Source organism: Grammomys surdaster, unplaced genomic scaffold (genome assembly GCF_004785775.1).
Source record: "Grammomys surdaster isolate TR1022 unplaced genomic scaffold, NIH_TR_1.0 126278, whole genome shotgun sequence".
In the NCBI taxonomy this organism is placed as follows: Eukaryota; Metazoa; Chordata; class Mammalia; order Rodentia; family Muridae; genus Grammomys; species Grammomys surdaster.
This window is the reverse complement of record NW_021621078.1, coordinates 2,019,267-2,036,269: the sequence shown is the minus strand read 5'-3', so window position 1 is coordinate 2,036,269 and position 17,003 is coordinate 2,019,267. Positions and strand designations below refer to the sequence as shown.

At 47.8% G+C, this 17,003-nt stretch overlaps 1 protein-coding gene across 2 annotated transcripts in view; it reads right to left on the bottom strand.

Moving 5' to 3' along the window:
- Window positions 1-314: 314 nt before the first annotated feature.
- Window positions 315-17,003, bottom strand: part of Asic2 (acid sensing ion channel subunit 2) — a 1,057,576-nt gene continuing 1,040,887 nt past the window's right edge. For both annotated transcript variants that reach the window (XM_028759360.1, XM_028759359.1), the window contains exons 4-10: window positions 13,286-13,436; window positions 11,136-11,192; window positions 9,143-9,296; window positions 6,735-6,826; window positions 3,474-3,553; window positions 1,666-1,734; window positions 315-1,277 (exon numbers count right to left, since the gene is read on the bottom strand). In XM_028759360.1, the coding sequence (XP_028615193.1) occupies window positions 1,176-1,277; window positions 1,666-1,734; window positions 3,474-3,553; window positions 6,735-6,826; window positions 9,143-9,296; window positions 11,136-11,192; window positions 13,286-13,436 (705 nt within the window). In that variant the 3' untranslated portion in view covers window positions 315-1,175. The remainder of the gene's footprint in view (window positions 1,278-1,665; window positions 1,735-3,473; window positions 3,554-6,734; window positions 6,827-9,142; window positions 9,297-11,135; window positions 11,193-13,285; window positions 13,437-17,003) is intronic.

The following is a 17,003-nucleotide window of genomic DNA, read 5'->3' as shown; positions in this document are numbered from 1 at the left end:
GGCCCAGGAAGGTCTCTGTTAAGGTTTTCTGTCATGGTAGCCTTCTCTCTCTCTCCCTGTTTTATAACACTTACACTGGGTGGTGTTTTGCAGCGCACAGGTTTTAACCTGTTAGTGGATCATGTCGTCAACTAACAAAGTTGTGATTTAGAATAAAATACAGAGTGCATACATCTTATAAAGGTAAGTGCTATTGGTGAAACTATGTAAACCTTCTCCATGTTTTTTTTTTTTTGGCTGGCGGGTCTGAGGCTTTCCTTAGTCTTCAGAGACAGAGACCTAGATGCAGAGAAAAGGCATAATGATGTGGCCACTTCCACAAGACCAGCTTTTAATATGACTGTGGTTCAAAGCACGAATAAATAAACTCCAAAAAAAAAAAATGGAAAACCCAAACCGAATCTTAGAACATCGAAACCGAAGACCGTAAGACGAAGCAAAACAAAACAAATTTTCCATAGACAAACAAAAACAGCCCCTGCCCCAAACGAAACAAAAAACAAAAATCAGACTCTACAGCTGTGTCACAGGGAGAGAACAATGTGGCTCCATGGACAAATACTGGGGTCACCCAGGCCACCGTACTTCCTCCACAGGTGCTGGGAAAAGAAGGAGGTTGGTACTGGTCACCTTTAGTGCAGGAGCCCCGTGGGCCAGTTTGGGGGACAAGGCTAGGAACCTTCACAAACAACACAAGGATCAAACGTTGTAGAGAGCTCTGTGGTTTCCTTCTTGACGGTATGCAGTTCCGACTCCAGAGCTGGGCTCGGGGTGACTTTGGGGCTGGAACCTGATCCCACTGCCTGGGCAGCCGTGTGGGTTCCGGAAACCGCACGGAGAAAATATCATGTACAAGACGGAAGTGGAGGCGGCGCTGTAAGAAGTCTGAGCATGCAGGTGCTTTGTACATCTGGCAGTGAGATGTGATGGCAGGTTAGTTCTTGGACAGGTCCGGAGTGTGACTCATTGGTCCTCGAGGGACACAAGGCAGGGCCCGGGACGGTTCATGTCAGATGTGGCCAGGTGAGGTTTGGCAGAAGTTCGCAATGTGTGCGTATGGGGGGTTTCTTGCTTCTCTCTGTCATCAGGGGCTATCCCACCTGAGCTTGCTGTCCCCTGTCCTGGGCCTTGGCCCTGAAAGGTCTGTTTGGAGGTGTTGGGTTGCCTGAGAGGTGTCAGCAGGCAATCTCCTCCAGGGTGCCCAAAGCTGTCTGCAGGGGCACGTTCACAGTGTGGCTGATGGTTTCGGAGTGGTTTGGCATTGTGTCACAGGTGCTCTGTAGGGAAAAGAAAGGGGACACTTGTCATTCACTCAGAAAAAATCTACTGCAGAGTTCCGTGAGGCAGGACGGGAGCCTCTAAAACACTCCAGTGGGTACAGGGTAACACAGCGGCTGACTTGGTTGACTTGTGATGGTGGGGGCGGGGGAGGGCTAGATGTCTGGACTTGGAATGTACGCTTGGTTTTTCTAGAGGAGTAGTTCTCAGCCTTCCTAATGATGTGACCCTTTAATACAGCTCCTCTTGTGGTGGTGACCCCCAACCATAAATTATCTTGTTGCACCTTCATAACTGTAATTTCACTACTGTTATGAATTGTGATATCTGATATGCAGGATACCTGGTATTGCCTACACAAGCTAGTCCACGGAGAGCTGGCCTTACCATGTTCTCATCATGGCTCCCTTCCTCTTCTTCTTTGCCAAGCAGGTCTAATAGCTTCTCTTTGATCAGCTGTAAGAAAGTCAGAACATGGACAGTCAGACTGGGGGGGATGATGCAAAGGTCAAAGGCCAAAGCTCCTTCCTTGCAGTTGAACCAGGGAACCACACAGGCAGTGACTGTGGGCTGTACATACAGGCAAGAGCTCTGCCTGCTGGACAGCTCTAGGGGCCTCATTTTCTCAAGCTTGCCTGCGGAACTCCATGTGATTTTGTTGCCCAAACAGATCCTTAGAGGAGGATGGGGAGGGCTCTGTCTTACTGTGTGGACTGCTTACCCCAGTACATAAGCTAAAGGCTCTGGTATGCTCAGCTCCCCATGGGTCCTACGTAACATCCCGGGACCTCTTTTTCACTGTGTAGCTCAAGTTGGCTTCAAGTTCACCATCCTTCTGCCCCAGTCTTCCCGCTGCAGAGATTCCAGGTATATGCCACCACATCCAGCTTTGTTATTTATTCACTTTCAAGGGCTGATACCTCCACAAGATGAGGACACACCCAGGGTTATAACACTTTATTCGTAGCAATTAAGGGTACTTCTTAAATATGCTATCTAATGTGGCTCAATTTGCTATTCGCTTTGTACTGCTTTTCACAGGAATTAATAAATAAAGCAGAACAAGAATCTGACTTTATTTGGGCTGTAGTCATCAAACTGAGGGACAAGGGGCTCTACCGAAATCATCTCCAGGGACATTTTTTTCTTTCCTTGGGAAGTACAATGAGGAGTCCGAGAGTCAGAGTCCCAAGTGACTGTGCAGTGTGGCAGTGCTGTAGGACCTTTGGAACCATCACCAGTCTCAAGGAGGCACACTCAGCCTGGTGTGGATTGCCCATCTGTGGCTAGGCACATGAACATCTCCAAGTAATCACTGGGGAAGGGAGGAGCTGGCACGGACCTATTCATAGGTAGGTTAGCCTATTAACTCAGCCACTCTCCAGACAGCTGGCTTAGCCTGGCTTCCTGACCAGATTACTCCAGGCAGAGTAGTCCTGGGCAGGCTTACTCTAGCCTGGGTTAGAAAGTCGTAAGAGCTGACATGCTCCTGGGCCTCTTGTTTGAGAATCTTTCAGAAACATGGCCTCAGGTGCCTCTAAGGGTTCTATCTCCCCAGACTGTGAGTGGCAGAAGTGGCTGGTAGGTGCTGTCGTCTCTTCTCTGGGGACTGATGAAGATTCCTAGGGGATGCCCCTTCCTGAGGGCCGACTAGGCTCTGGAAGACAGCTCATGGAAGACAGCCATCTTGGAGGACAGACTTGTGGGTAGTGTATACTCCTGAGTGAGCTCTGTGTGGTATGTAATCTGAATGTGTGTGTGTGCGCGCGCATGCATGAGTGTTGTGTGAATGCATGTGGTATACTGGTGGTATATGTATGCTTAATTGTGATACGTGTGTGATGCACATGCATGTAATATGTTGGGGGTATGTGATGTGTTGTATGTAGATGTGGACTCATCCAGGGTATGAAGCCTTGCCCTGGCCCCACTGTGGAAGGGACTCAGGGCTGTCGTCTGCACAGCTTGGCCTCTTTTCATCCCTCTACTCCCTCTTTGTGATGTAGCACAGGTCCAAACAGAGGTAGAGGGCGTCCATTTCTTTCCCATCCACCTCTCTTTAAGACTCCTGCCTTATGCTTAGGAGAAGTGTCTTTATGTGGGTGGAATGAAGCTATTGCCTCAGCCATGCTCGGTTCTGAGTCTGGGTGTTCCACCATTTTGTTGTTTCCCCCAAGGTTCACCCCAAATCTTACCTCATAAATATAATCAAAGAGCTCTAGTATTGTAAGGATACTAGCACCAATGAACAATCCCATCTGACCGCCAATGTCACCTGCAGAGGAAGGGGAGAGACCAGAGATGAGGGTTTATACACAGATCCAGGAGTGGATGAAGACATGATGAACTCGGAAGCCGGAGCTGTTGAGTGTGCCCCCTCCAAGGTTAGCCTTGGCCTGACCAGAGGGCCAGCCCTTTGCCAGGCCCACCTTCACTTCAACTGACACTGAGAGCCAAGTATGTCACTAGCCAGCAGGGTTGGAGCTGGTCACTCACTGATGAGGTCCATGGGCCTACATGGGAGCGAATGAAGTCCTGAGTGGATGTGTATCATTGACACAGGCACTACCATGCTGAGGATATCAATGCTGATACCTCACGGGAGAGGTAACACCTTCCATGGGTGAGGCTCAGATGAATGGCAAAGCCTGCCTCAGGTCTCTGTGTGAATGTAGATGGTGTGTGCAGAAAATGTCCACTATGGACATCTCCCCCAGATGTTTACAGCCCGGAGACAGCTCCTACTGAGGTCAGCGGAGCCTGATTCCTTGTTCAGCTGTATATAATAACCCTGCTTATTTGTTCATCTACATGTGATAACCCTACCTACCTACCTAGGCTCAAGATGGCTTCCTTCTGTGCCCGTCCATCCCCTTTGCTCTAGTGCAAGCTTAGTGGGTAGGATGTACATCTGAATGAGCATGTCAGGTGTGAGAGGTGCATTTGCATTGGTGTTCAGCACATCTGGAATGCAGTTAGTATAGACAGGGTGCAGAATGTGTGTAGGCAGCACATCTGATAATTACTTTATGTGAGTGCCTATCTCTTTCTAGGCACACAGAATATCTCTCTCTCTCTCTCTCTCTCTCTCTCTCTCTCTCTCTCTCTCTCTCTCTGTGTGTGTGTGATAGAATAGATGTGGCTGGAGTGTGCCTGAGTGAGTACAGCATGTGTGAGCATTTTGTAGGTGTGGGTGTTTCCTGTGTGTGCTGTGTAGGTGTATGTAATGAGTATGTGGGCATATAGGCATGAAGTGTGCCTGCCTAGGTTTGCTGTGTGCATGGATGTGCCTCTGAAGCTATGTAGTGGGACATGGGACTGTGGAGAGGTGTGTGTGTGTGTGTGTGTGTGTGTGTGTGTGTATGTGTTGGTTCTGGAGCATCATGGGTACATGGACCTGTAGGTTGGTTTCGGTTTCAGTGTGCATGCTGTGGGTATTAGCATGGAAGTGTTGAGTGGCGTGCATTTGGGGCAGTGGTGAGAAAAGGCTGAGCCCGGCCTTATGGCTGAAGGTTTGTATGTGGCACATACTTCCCTCACAGGAGGCACAGATGGCAGCACCATTTCCTCACAGGCTATTCTGGGCAGGAACAAGATGCTGGGAACAAGCTCCTCATATCAGATGCAGACATGACAGATTCAAAGCCTGGATCCTTTTTGTGCGTTCTCTCTCTCTCTCTCTCTCTCTCTCTCTCTCTCTCTCTCTCTCCCTCACCCCCCCCCCCGTGTGTGTGTGTGTGTGTGTGTGTGTGTGTGAAGGGGGGAGGAGAGAAGGGGGAGTGATCATGATTGAGGAAGGGTGCATGCTTGCTTGATCCTCTTGGGGAAGGAAAGAGAAAATAACAGTCGGACCTTCAGGGGCGAGTGAGGGGCGTGGCCTGTGCTCTGTGGCTCAGGGCCTTTAACCACAATAACCTCAGAGCCTAAGTGACAGCTATTTCCAGAGAGCTGGTGCTGAACAAAGGTTTGTCCCTACCCTCCTTGATGGAATATAGAACTGCTCACATGGCCCTGTCATACCAGATGGGGCTGGGGTTCTGGCACGGTGACTGTCCAGGTGCCACAAGCTGCTATTGATGGACTTTATCTGAGTTAACTACCACCGTGACCTAGGTGTGACGGTTCATCTCCATGGTCAACTTGACTAGATTGAGAAGCATCTTCGAGATTGGTAAAGCATGCCTGTGGGTGGGCTTTTAAGGACATTTCTAAGATGATTAACAACTCTAAATATGGGAAGAACAACTCTAAATATGGGAGGCACCATCCAATGAGCTGTGGGCCTGGGCGGAGTAGACAGGGAAACGGAAAAAGGAAAAGGGAAAATGAAGAGTCTGCTGGCACAGGCATATTTGCTTCTTCCCTCCCTCCCTCCCTCCCTCCCTCCCTCCCTCCCTCCCTCCCTCCCTCCCTCCCTTTCTCTTTCCCTCCCTTTCTCTCTTCCTCTTTCTCTTTCTCCCTCCCTCCCCTTCTGTTCCCTGTCTTCTGGCTGCCATGTTCTGACTGCTCCATCCATCACACTATTCCTAGAACACTTGACTGAACGAAACCCCTGAAATCATGAGCGGAAACAAAGTCTTTCCCCTCTTTAAGTTGTTTCTGTCACAAAAAGTCAGATCTACAGGGTAGGTGATAGGAAGCCGGTTTTACAGAAACCTGAGGTTCAGCAAAGAGAAGCCCCTTGTCGGGATCCTCACAGCTACCCTTCAAAAGGGTAGTTCAAAGCCCGCGCTTCCTTCTATATTTCCAGGTGGAGCCTGCCCCTCCCAGGATGCTACTATCACTTAATTTGCACTGTGTCCTTTCTTTAGAGTGGGTAGGAGGTGGCACAGGTTGAGGGGCTGAGACCTTGACTGAATGGGAGTGGCCAAATGGGTAGGGTAGGGTAGGGTTGAACTCAATTCCTTGTGGAAATTAACTATTTCCCATCAGGACCAGGGCAGCCAACGTGAATTGTGTGGGAGTGTCAGTCAGGTTGGTAGCCATCTGGAATGGTCATCTCTACCCATTTGAAGAAGAACTCTGGGTCCAGGAGACAACACTCAGCTTCTCAATGCATCACTGTCCAGGCTCCATCAGGGTCCCCGAGAGTTTGGATGCCTGGAGTCCACTCAAGTTAAACATCCCTTCCTTCAATGTTCCTGCTATCACACAGACCCTGGGATGCTAACTCCAACCTGGACACAGAGACTGTGGAATTCAAGATGGCATGCTTGGAGAGGCCCTAAGAGACCTTTGTGTTTATTCCTCACCACACGGAGGAGACTAAAGCCTAAGCTGAAGGTTGAACTGGACCTATAGCCTTTACCACAGCAACCCTAAAAGAGTAACTAGTACATTAAAGAGTTAGTCTCCTTGGGAGGCTTACATGTCTGCTTGCCTGCCTCCCGCCCACCTCCCCACCCCCATCCCTCCTAAGAGATGTGAAAATTTATGTGACAGACATTACAACTCACCAAGTAAGGCAGCAACTTCATACGCCTTCTTCTGTTCAATTGTCTCGTAATTGAGCGCCTCAAAAAATATATCCAGAACAAGAATGTTCTCTCTGCAGAGGGAAAATTAAGCACCACACAGTTAGAACCGCTGGCATTCATGGGACCGGCTAATCCAGCTTTCTTGTGGATGGATGGAGAAGGGGAGGTCCAGGGAGCTGTCCAAAGGTAGAAGAGAAGCAGAGCTCCTATCAGCTGTGTCCTTGTTTGTCCTTACCTTCTCCCCACCCCCCACCCCCCAGTCTCTCTTTGGTATTCTTTCTGGAAGGCCAGCCTGGACTTGCATTCCTGAGTCTTCCAGGGCCTGCTTGGTTCTTAGCATGCAAATGAGTCCAGCAATCTCCTCACGAGATTGGCCTCAGTTTGGGTGCCTGCCTCAGGTGAACACCTAAGCGTTTATGGTCCATTCCTGCCAGTGCCCATTTTCCTCCTCAGATCCCTAATAAGCCTTTTGGGGTGGGATGCCCTGACCTGGCATTGCTCAGTCTTTTGTCAGGGATGGGCAGAATTGTAAGGAGCAGGCCTGTGGCGGCTTGGGGGTTCCTGGCAGAAGTCCTGGGCTCCTTCTGTGCTTCTCCCGCAGGCAGGTGTGTTAATGAGACACATCTTGGCAGGGAAACTCATTCCTACTTGCGGAATGTCTGCTAAGCAGCAGGGCCTGGGGTTTCCTACATTCTAGCCTCTTTCTGTGGGGGAATTGGGATGCCCTCCAGGCCTCTTGTTTTAAACCTGTTGATCAGAAGTCATCTCAGATAGGGGCCTGGCGACTGTGGAACGGGAGAGTGGCTGGGAAAGAAAGAATCAAGCGTCTTTCCACACTGTGGGACTTTACAGCAACGAATAGGCTCCCTTTTCCTACATCTGGCTTCTACCTGCAGAGTCTTTCTGAAACTGTGATGCTGGTTCCAATGAAAGATGATCACAATTCAGTTTCATGGTCATACACACTACACTGCAGATGCTCCACAGCCGTGTGTGGCCAGCGGTTACCACATTGGGCACCACGGCTGTAGAATCTATTATTCCAGAATGTTCTGTTGGGGAGCAGAGTTCAAGAATACAAATTTGACACAGGCTATTGTCACCACCGCTCTTGGTTGTCCACCCAAACAGGGTAGCAAGACTTAATGGTAAAGACGTTGCACATATTCTGGTGGCAGGGCATAGAGAATCAGGCAAGAATGGAGCTGCAAGCCTTTCTCCCTGCTGGCCAGCCTTCAAGGTGTTATGCAGGTGCTGTGATAGAGAAGTCAGCCACCGTCTTACCCAGTGGTGAACCCTGTGAGATACAACACTAACCAGCCGGGGAAGATTCAATATGGTACAAGATGGTATGAAGGTTATGGGGTAACCAACTGCTTTCTGATTCCATTTGAAGCCTGCTCCAAAGAGGGAATATATATATATATTCATACATACATATATATACATATATGTATATATATATGTATATATATTTTTTGGCATGCTGTTGTTTCTGTCTAATATGCTTCCACCAGGAGGCCTGATGATGGTCTTGGATCTCTCTCCTGACAAACCTATTTCTTCTCCTTCTACTACTTCTTTTTTTCTTTAATATATATATGTATTTTACATGTAGGTGCGTGTCTTGGTGTGTATGTGCACCTGTGTGTATATACCAACAGAGGCCAGAAGAGGGCATCAGATTCCTTGGAGCTGAAGTTCCAGACATTTCTGAGCTGCTGGGATCTAAAACTCCAGTACTCCAGAAAGAGCAATCTACACTCTCAATGGCTGTCCATCTCTCCATGCCCAACCCCCACCCTTAAACCTAAATCTTGAGGGATATAGTCTGTCAGCTCCTTTCTCGAGCAAACCACTTACTTAACTGCAAGTCACAAACTGCTGCAGTATTATAAAGGCAAACGCCACAGTGCCTAGGGAGGAAACTAAAAGAGGGAGACTCTACTCTAACCTTCCAAGGCAATGCTATTTAAATAGAGACAGGTACCACGAAGACCAGGTGGGCAGAGTGACAGGAAAAGTGTTCCCAGGAGAGGGAACAGAAGGCTCAAGATCCACATGGAGAATTATACATTCTTTAGAAAGGTCAAGCTTCCTCTGAACCTCACCCTAAGCAAACAGCAGTCAACTATGGTTTTCTCTCCGAGTCTGCATTTCTCAATTATAGCCAACATTGTCCTAGACGCCATTGCCCTATGTGGCTTTCAATCCCGCACTTATCTCCCCAGGAGGCTGAAAGCTCTTTGTGGCTTTGTCTTCTGAGCTTGGCACACAGCAAGTTCTCAATTAATGTTTGCTAAATTGAGCTAACTGCTTGCTTTTTTTTTTTTTTGGCCTCTTTCTGAATGCCCCCTCCCCTCTTTCTCCCTTCCCAGTTAACTTACGAGATATATTTTTCCGATTTGTTAAATTTCTTCTCCAGGTACTTGGCTGACGTCTTGCTGGGGATCTTTACCATGGAGAGCTCTTTGTTGTATCGGGTCAGGTTGCAGGGTGTCCTGCAGAGACAGTAATTGCTGTCCTTTTCTGCCAGTAGACCTGGAGGAGAGAGGAGAGGGTCTCAGGCGTGTGTGTGTGTGTGTGTGTGTGTGTGTGTGTGTGTGTGTGTGTAGAATCTCTGGCCCAGCATACCTGGATTCTAGGCATTAAGAGACAAGCTGGGAGGAGGAGTGGGCCCCAGGGAAATTGGGATGGGGACTTGTAGAAATGGGGTTGTGCCTTGGCCTTGCTTTCTTTCTGCTTGCTGTTACTGTCCTCTGGCACTTTCAAAATTGTCGATCCCTTGTCACTTTTAGAGAGACAGTTCCCAGGGAGGCCCAGCCCCTCCCCTTCTCAGGGCTTTCTCCACTACATCAAGGTTGGAGTTGTGACCCACAAAGAGAGCTACCCTGAAAGCTTATATGGAGAGCACTGTGCTTGGAACTCAGGACTTCATGCTGTTCCTGCTGGTGCTCTTCATAACCAATGCCACACCCTCTGTCAGCTGAGAGGCTACACAGGGAAAGATCCTTGAATCCTTCCCCTGGAGCAACCTAACCCCTCCTCCAGTTCCCAACACAACTCTCCTTTTTCTCTCCACTCCCAACCAACCACACTAGGTGAACAAAGGCATTGTTGCCTTCCGACAGACTCTTTTTTTTTTTTTTTTTTTGAACTAAACTTTAGCCAGGCCCTTGAGAGTTGCTTCTTCACTGCTCAGCCTGGCTTTGGCAAGAAGCTTGTTAAGATAGCGTAGAGAGAATTCTCACCTTGATACTCTGTCACTCTGGCCTGCTTCTAGGAAGAATCCCAGCCCTGAGAGTAGTAATGCTGCCTTGTCCTGACATCTCCTCTGTAATTTTCTCATCTCCTGACCCTTCAGGGTGCTTGCTGGTGGCAAGCCCCTGGCTGTCTGCTACATGCTGAGATGAACTCTCTTGCTCTCCTGTTGCAATAGCCTTGATGCTTAACTTCAAGGGCTCAAAAGTTTCATCATTAGCAAGAATAATTGTCCTCTCAGTTCCCTCTTTTCTTCTCACACCCCTCTGCCTTCTTCATTTGGTTCTGTTATCTTTAATCCAAAGAAAGACTTTGCATACATTGTAACACCTCCCCCTGTCTCAGACAGTCTAGAACAGGAGTTTTGGCTTTGCTTTCCCTTAGTGCTACCAGCTGCAGCTGCTGAAGGTGCTTCAGCACGATTTACAGCTCTGTCTGCTTTTTCCTGGGGCTGGAGAGAGGAGAGATAGACAGCAGGACAGCTTCTGGGCTATCTCAACTCACGGCTGTGTGTTCCCTCTCCCTCCTGGCTTTCCAGATGGGGAACCTGCAGTTATTTTAGCCCTCAAATGCCCTGGAGGCTATGAGAAGAGGGGGTCCAGGAGAAGTGGGGAGATGGCGGTGGTGGCATAGTGGGACTTGGAATGGCTTGTGTTTGCAGGCATGGAATGGAAGAGAACCGCTCTACTCCTCTCTGTCGCCGCCTCCGATCCCTTGGGCTCATAGCATGGGAAAGACGTTCTGCTTGCACATGAACTTGTGGCTCCGTGTGTGTGTGTGTGTGTGTGTGTGTGTGTGCATGTGCGTGTGCGCTTCACCAAGCTCTTTCAGGCCACCTTCTTTCTATCTCTGCCCTCTCCCTGTATCCTCCATTCCCTGTGAAATCTATTTCTCTTCCATTGCCACCTCTGTGCCCCTTGCAGTCCTCATCCACGGGGCTCCAGGAGAGCCCTCTTCTCCTCTCTTCCGCTCCAGCTTCCGGCAGCTACTCCATCCTTGCAGAGCTTCTTTGTGACTATCCCTTCCCTGCTCCCTTTTCCATGGTCCACTTTGTGTCCCCACCAGGTGACCCCACAATCTACACCTCACCCCCACTCCCTTTGTTCCCCCAGTACTGACCGAGAGCAGGCTCTGCACACTCCTTGTGCTGCTCAGGAGTACAGAAGGGGGCATCTCCTACAGGAAAGGAAAACAAAAAAGACTATTAACAACATGGGCAGGTCCACACATGCCAGCAGCATCTCACTGGCCAGGAACTGAATGTCTTCTAAACCCACAGGGATAAGCTGTCTTCAGGGGACAGTCTGGTGGGTGCCACTGTTCAGTGTCTTCAGATCTGGTGGCAATTTCTGATATGCTCTGTGAGGAAGAGATCATGAGAGCTGCCTGGCCTCCTTCTGGTAGCTCTGGAGGATGATGGGGCAGCTTGTCTGGGAGACTGGGGACAAGACAAGGTCCTAAGGTCCTAAGCTAGGCCGATGCGGTCTCCTTGACCCCTTGCGTTAGGCTTCCATTTAGAAAGACTTGGACTCAGCATCTGCCTTTCCAGATGGTGAGCTGCTGGTGGTAAGGTAGGTAGACTTGGAGCAGGGGTCCATGGCATCCTCGGGCTGCTTCTTCTCAGCATACCACACTGCTACAAGCAGCCAGGGCTGGCCTTGTGCCTCCCCACGGCTCTGCCAATCTTCACACAGGGTTGAGATGTCATGGATTGTGTTATGACTGGAATGATTGCAACCTCACTTTGTCTGCTTGCCTCTGACTCAGGTTTTATAGGAAAGATGCTCATGGCTGGTTTAGTCTGAGCCAGACAAGGAACACTTACTGATGCTAGGTGTTCCTTTCTGGGAACTCTCAGCAGAACACAAAGATCTCTTTTGTGGTTGTTGGTTGTTTTATTTTCCCCTTTACCCCTGTGAAATGCACGGTTAAGGTCTCTCAGGAATATCTTTTTTGACACCTCCTCCCCCGCCCCGGAGAGTGTTCTTTAGCACTGGAGAGCTGGTGCAATTCCCTTTTCCAATAATCACATGTTAGGTGATGTGGTTTCCATTTTGCCCTGTCTTCCAGGAAGCTCATAGGCAATTTTAGTGTCATTATTTAAAGCAACACACATTTATTCTCTTGTACTTTTGGAGGTCTGCAGTCAGCACAGGCGTCACTGGCGATGGGAGAGAATTATGGTCCTTCCTGGGACTAGGGGACAATCCACTGCCTCCAAGTTCCTCTCTGAGTCTTCCCTCAGAGATACCTCTGATCCCAGTCCTGGAAGTGATACTGATTTCAAGACCTAGAGTGGCTAGATTGGGGCCACACCTATGTCCTTCCCTCCTAATATTGGTGATCTCAACAGTACTGGCGAAGTCTCTTTGAACAGAGGCCATTTTAAAGATCAACAATTCTAGTTTTGAATGACCAAGATCATTTCTGATCACTGATGAAATAATTCAAAATCCAGCCATGAGGATACTCACCTGAGAACTGTCACAACAAAAACGACAGGTTAAATAATGTAGGATACAAGCCCAGAAGAGCAAAAATCAAAAGGAACAGTTCTGAGCACACAGTAGGTCTTTTGCAGAAGTGATTTCTCATTCTAAACTCTTCCTGCACTAATATAACCATCACTGACTTTTGTGGTGTTCAGGGCATTTAAAAAGATGAGATCATGAATGTAAGAACAGAGAGGGTTACTGATGTAGACCAGCCCACACAGTGAGTGGAGAAGCCTGAAATAGAAGTTAAGGTCCATGCCTACCACCTCAGTTACCAGTCCTTGCTGCCATTCTCCTGCCCACACCAGCTTCTACTCCACACCCCAGCCTCTGACATGCTGACTGCCTCTAATGAGACAGCAATGAGTGTTGTTAGTCTGACAACAGAAGTGTCAGCAGCCACATTTATTTGCTCACTAATAGACTTCTGCCACACTTGAAAGAGTGCTAGACATTTGGACGCATGACGGGAAACATCTGGGTGGAAGCCACAGACATCTGGATATTCCAACAGACACATTATCAGGATGTGTCCCATTATCTGGACGCTGAACTCAGGAGGCAAGAGCAGCAGACAACTGGAAGCATATGGGATGTTGGGATGGAGATGATGCACACATCTGGGCACTCCTGCACACCAGGATGCTGGCCTGGTTGCTGGATGGAGAATTTTCATCTACTTCTTAGGGGTCAGGTACCACAGCCTCCCAAAGAGGCTCCTCTTTGCATCCTCCAGGAGTGGGTGAGGTGTTTCCTGGGGGTTCTGGTACCCACCTGGCATGTGGACCATGCGGCAGTTACAGTTCTCCACGATGTAGCGGGTCTCACAGTCAATCCGACAGGCTGTGATGCTGTAAACAGGAAAGAAGTCGAGTCCCATCTCTGAGGACCGGCACTCCCCCCATGGTGGGGGCAGATATGTGAGCTGTAAGACAGACAGGGAGGAGGATGCAGTCAGCTCGGGCAAGGGATGCCCATTCAGTCTCCATGGACTCCGTGGCACAGTGGTCTACCTGTTCGATCGACAAATAAGTGACTGAGTACTGGCCTTGTGGACCGTCTGCCTCCCGGATATGTTTCCCACCTTATCTTTGTCAGTTTTCATGGAATTTTGCTCTCAGTTTTTTAATTTAAATATTTCATTTTTTTTGTGTTCATGTATGTGCCTATGAGTATGAATATATGTGCATACATGCACCTGAAGAGGCTGGAAAAAGGCACTGGATCCCTCGGAGCTGGGGTTACAGGTGGATGTCAGCCACTATGTGAGTGCTGGGAACTGAACTGTGGTCCTCTATGAGAACAGCAAGTGCTCTTAACAGCTGACACACACACACACACACACACACACACACACACACACACACACACCACACACACACTAAATCTTTTTCTGGGGAGAGTTTTTTGTTTGTTTGTTTGGAAAGAGTCTCACTATGTAGCCCTGGCTACCCTTGAACTCACTTTGTGAGCCAGGCTGGCCGTGGATATACAGAGAGCTTCAAGCCTGAGTGTTGAGAAAGCAAGAAGCACTATACCAGCCACAGTAAAAATCTCAAGTGCACAGTCTGAGTTCTGTCAAATGTGTACCATCCACCCATGTACACACTGCATCAAACAAGACACGTGTGACCCGTTTATGCCTACAGAAAATGAGTTCATGTCTCTTCCCAATGCGTGCTCCACACCCATCTGGGGAAACCACTGTAATGAATTCTGTTAGCACGGTTGACCACTCTCTTTTCAGACAGACAAACTACAAATAGATAATCCAACTTCAATTTTCAAGTTCAAGTTCAATTTCAAGTTTCAAGTAGATAATTGATACTTTTCCCCCATGTGCTTTTGCCTACTTCTTTCACTCAAAATGATGATTTCGTGGTTTGTTCCACATGGGGGCGCACCTGGAGTTTGTTCCTTTTCAGCCGAGTTGTTCTTTAGCTTGTGAGCACATGCTGGTTTATTTATTCATTCACCTGGTGGTGGGTGTGGTGATTATGAAAAGGCCCCTGTGAGTATTTATTTATTTAATTACTTAATTTATAGGCAAGGTCACATTTAGCACAGGCTGGCCTCAAACTTGTTGTGTAGCTAAGGCTGATCTTTTTTCCATCTATCTATCTATCTATCTATCTATCTATCTATCTATCTATCTATCTATCTATCTTCTTCACATCCCAAATCACAGTTCCCCTAGTTCCCTCCTTCCATACCCCCTCTCTCCATCTTCCATTCCCTCCTCTTCTGAAAAGGGTGAGGACCTCTTGGATACCATCCCACCCTGGCACATCAAGTCACTGCAGGACTAGGTACATCCTTTCCCACTGAGGCCAGACAAGACAGCCTCTCTAGGGGAACAGGATCCACATGCAGGCAACAGTTAGAGACACCCCTGACTCCAGTTGTTGGAGTCATGAAGACCAAGCTGCACATCTGCTACATAAGTGAGGGGAGGCCTAGGTCCAGCCTGTGTATGCTCTTTTGTTGGTGGCTCAGTCTGTGGGAGCCCCCAAGGGTTCAGGTTAGTTGACTCTTTTGGTCTTCCTGTAAAGTTCCTATTCCCTTTGGGTCCTTTAATCCTTCCCCCAACTCTTCCACAAGACTCCCTGAGCTCTGTCTAATATTTGGCTGTGGGTCTCTCCTTTGTTTCAGTCAGCTGCTGTGTAGAGCCTCTCAGAAGACAGTTATGCTACTAGGCTCCTGTCTGCAAGCACAATAGAATATCAGTGTCAGGGAGTGGTTCTTGCCCATGGGATGGGTCTCAAGTTGGTCTGATCACTGGTTGGCCATTCCCTCAATCTCTGCTCCATCTTCTTGTAGGCAGGAGAAATTATGGGTGGAAGGTTTTGTGGGTGGGTTGGAATCTTTATCTCTCCACTGAGAGTCCTGGCCACGGCTGATCTTAACCTCTAGGTGGCCCTGCTTCCATCTCCCAAGTGCTAGATTACAGTCATGTGTGACCATGCCCAGCTGAGTATTTATTTATGATTCATTTTGCAGATATTTTAGTTTCTCATGAGTGAATAGCCAAGAGTGGAATAGCTGATTCTGATTCATAAATTAGTTATAAGTATAATTTTATAAGAACTGGCCCGACTCTGGTCTAAAGTGGTTTTACCATTTTTAAGCATGGATTTATGATTTACCATGTGCGGGTATCTGTGTTTAGGTGAGTGTGCCATGCGTATGTGTGGAGAACAGAGGACAACTTGCAGGAGTTGGTTCTCTCTGTCTACCTTGTGGGATCCAGGGATCATACTTAGGTTGTCAGGCTCAGTGGCAGGTGCTTTAGCCAGCTGAACCATCTTCCCAGCCCTCCATCTTACTTCCACGAGGAATGAACAATAGCTAGGCTCTCTCCACCTCCATGTTAGCTCCTTGTTTCTTTGTTTCCTTGCTGGTTTTAGTTATTTTTGTTGGGGTTCAGCTGTAGCAAACTGGTGTTTCTATTTATAGTCCCCAAAGATTGATGGTCTTGAGCACAGCTCTGTTTTTATCAGTTATTTGTATATTACTTTTTGGTGACAAGTTAGTCTTTTGCCCATTAAGAAAGCCTGTTCATATTTTGTCTTTGTTATCGTGATGTAGGAATTCTCTGAAAGAATGGTCTGAATTCAAGGTCTGAGTCAAATGCAAAGTATCTTTTCTTGAAAGTCTGGGTTTTACTTTTTCCTAATGGTGTATATTTTTTCCTACTTGTAAAATCAACTCTACGGATGCATAATTTACATATGATAAAATAGATCGAGTTTAATGCATAGCTGCATGAATTAATTTTTTAGATTCATTTATTTTATGTGTATGGATGGTTTGCGCACATGTAGGAATGTTTTGTCATGTGAGTAGCTGATGCTCTCAAAGGCCAGAAGAAGATGTCAGATCTCCTGGAACTGGAGTTAAGGGGACTCTGAGCCACCATGTGGGTGCTGGAAACTGAACTTCAGAAGTACAGCAAGTGCTCTTAACTGCTGAGCCATCTCTCCAGCACCTGGAGTGAACTTGCAAGAAAACTCATATCCTTGTGGTGATCACAACAATCAGGATCTAGGACATATCTAATCTCCCCCAAAGCTGCCCACACACATCGTCCCACCCTTCTTGGCCGACCCTCAGAAAGCCTTCCATCTGCTTTTGTCTTTATAAATGACTTTTATCTGTTGTAGGATCACATATAAATAGAATGGCAGAGTGTGTATTCCTTCGTGGCTGGCAGCTTTCTCTCAGCAAAAAATGTTTTTGGCATCTATTCAATACTCTTGAACGTATCAATAGCTTATTCTTTTTGAGAGCTTAGATTTTATTTCATTGCTTATAGTTTTCATTTTTGTCCCCCTCTTTTGCTTAAAAATTTCAATGTGATATTGGAAAAAAATCCTAGAGTGAGTGAGTATTTTCTAGTCTTGTTTCTGATCTTTTAAAGAAAGAGCTTATTATTGTTCCATTTTACACACACACACACACACACACACACACACACACACACACACACACA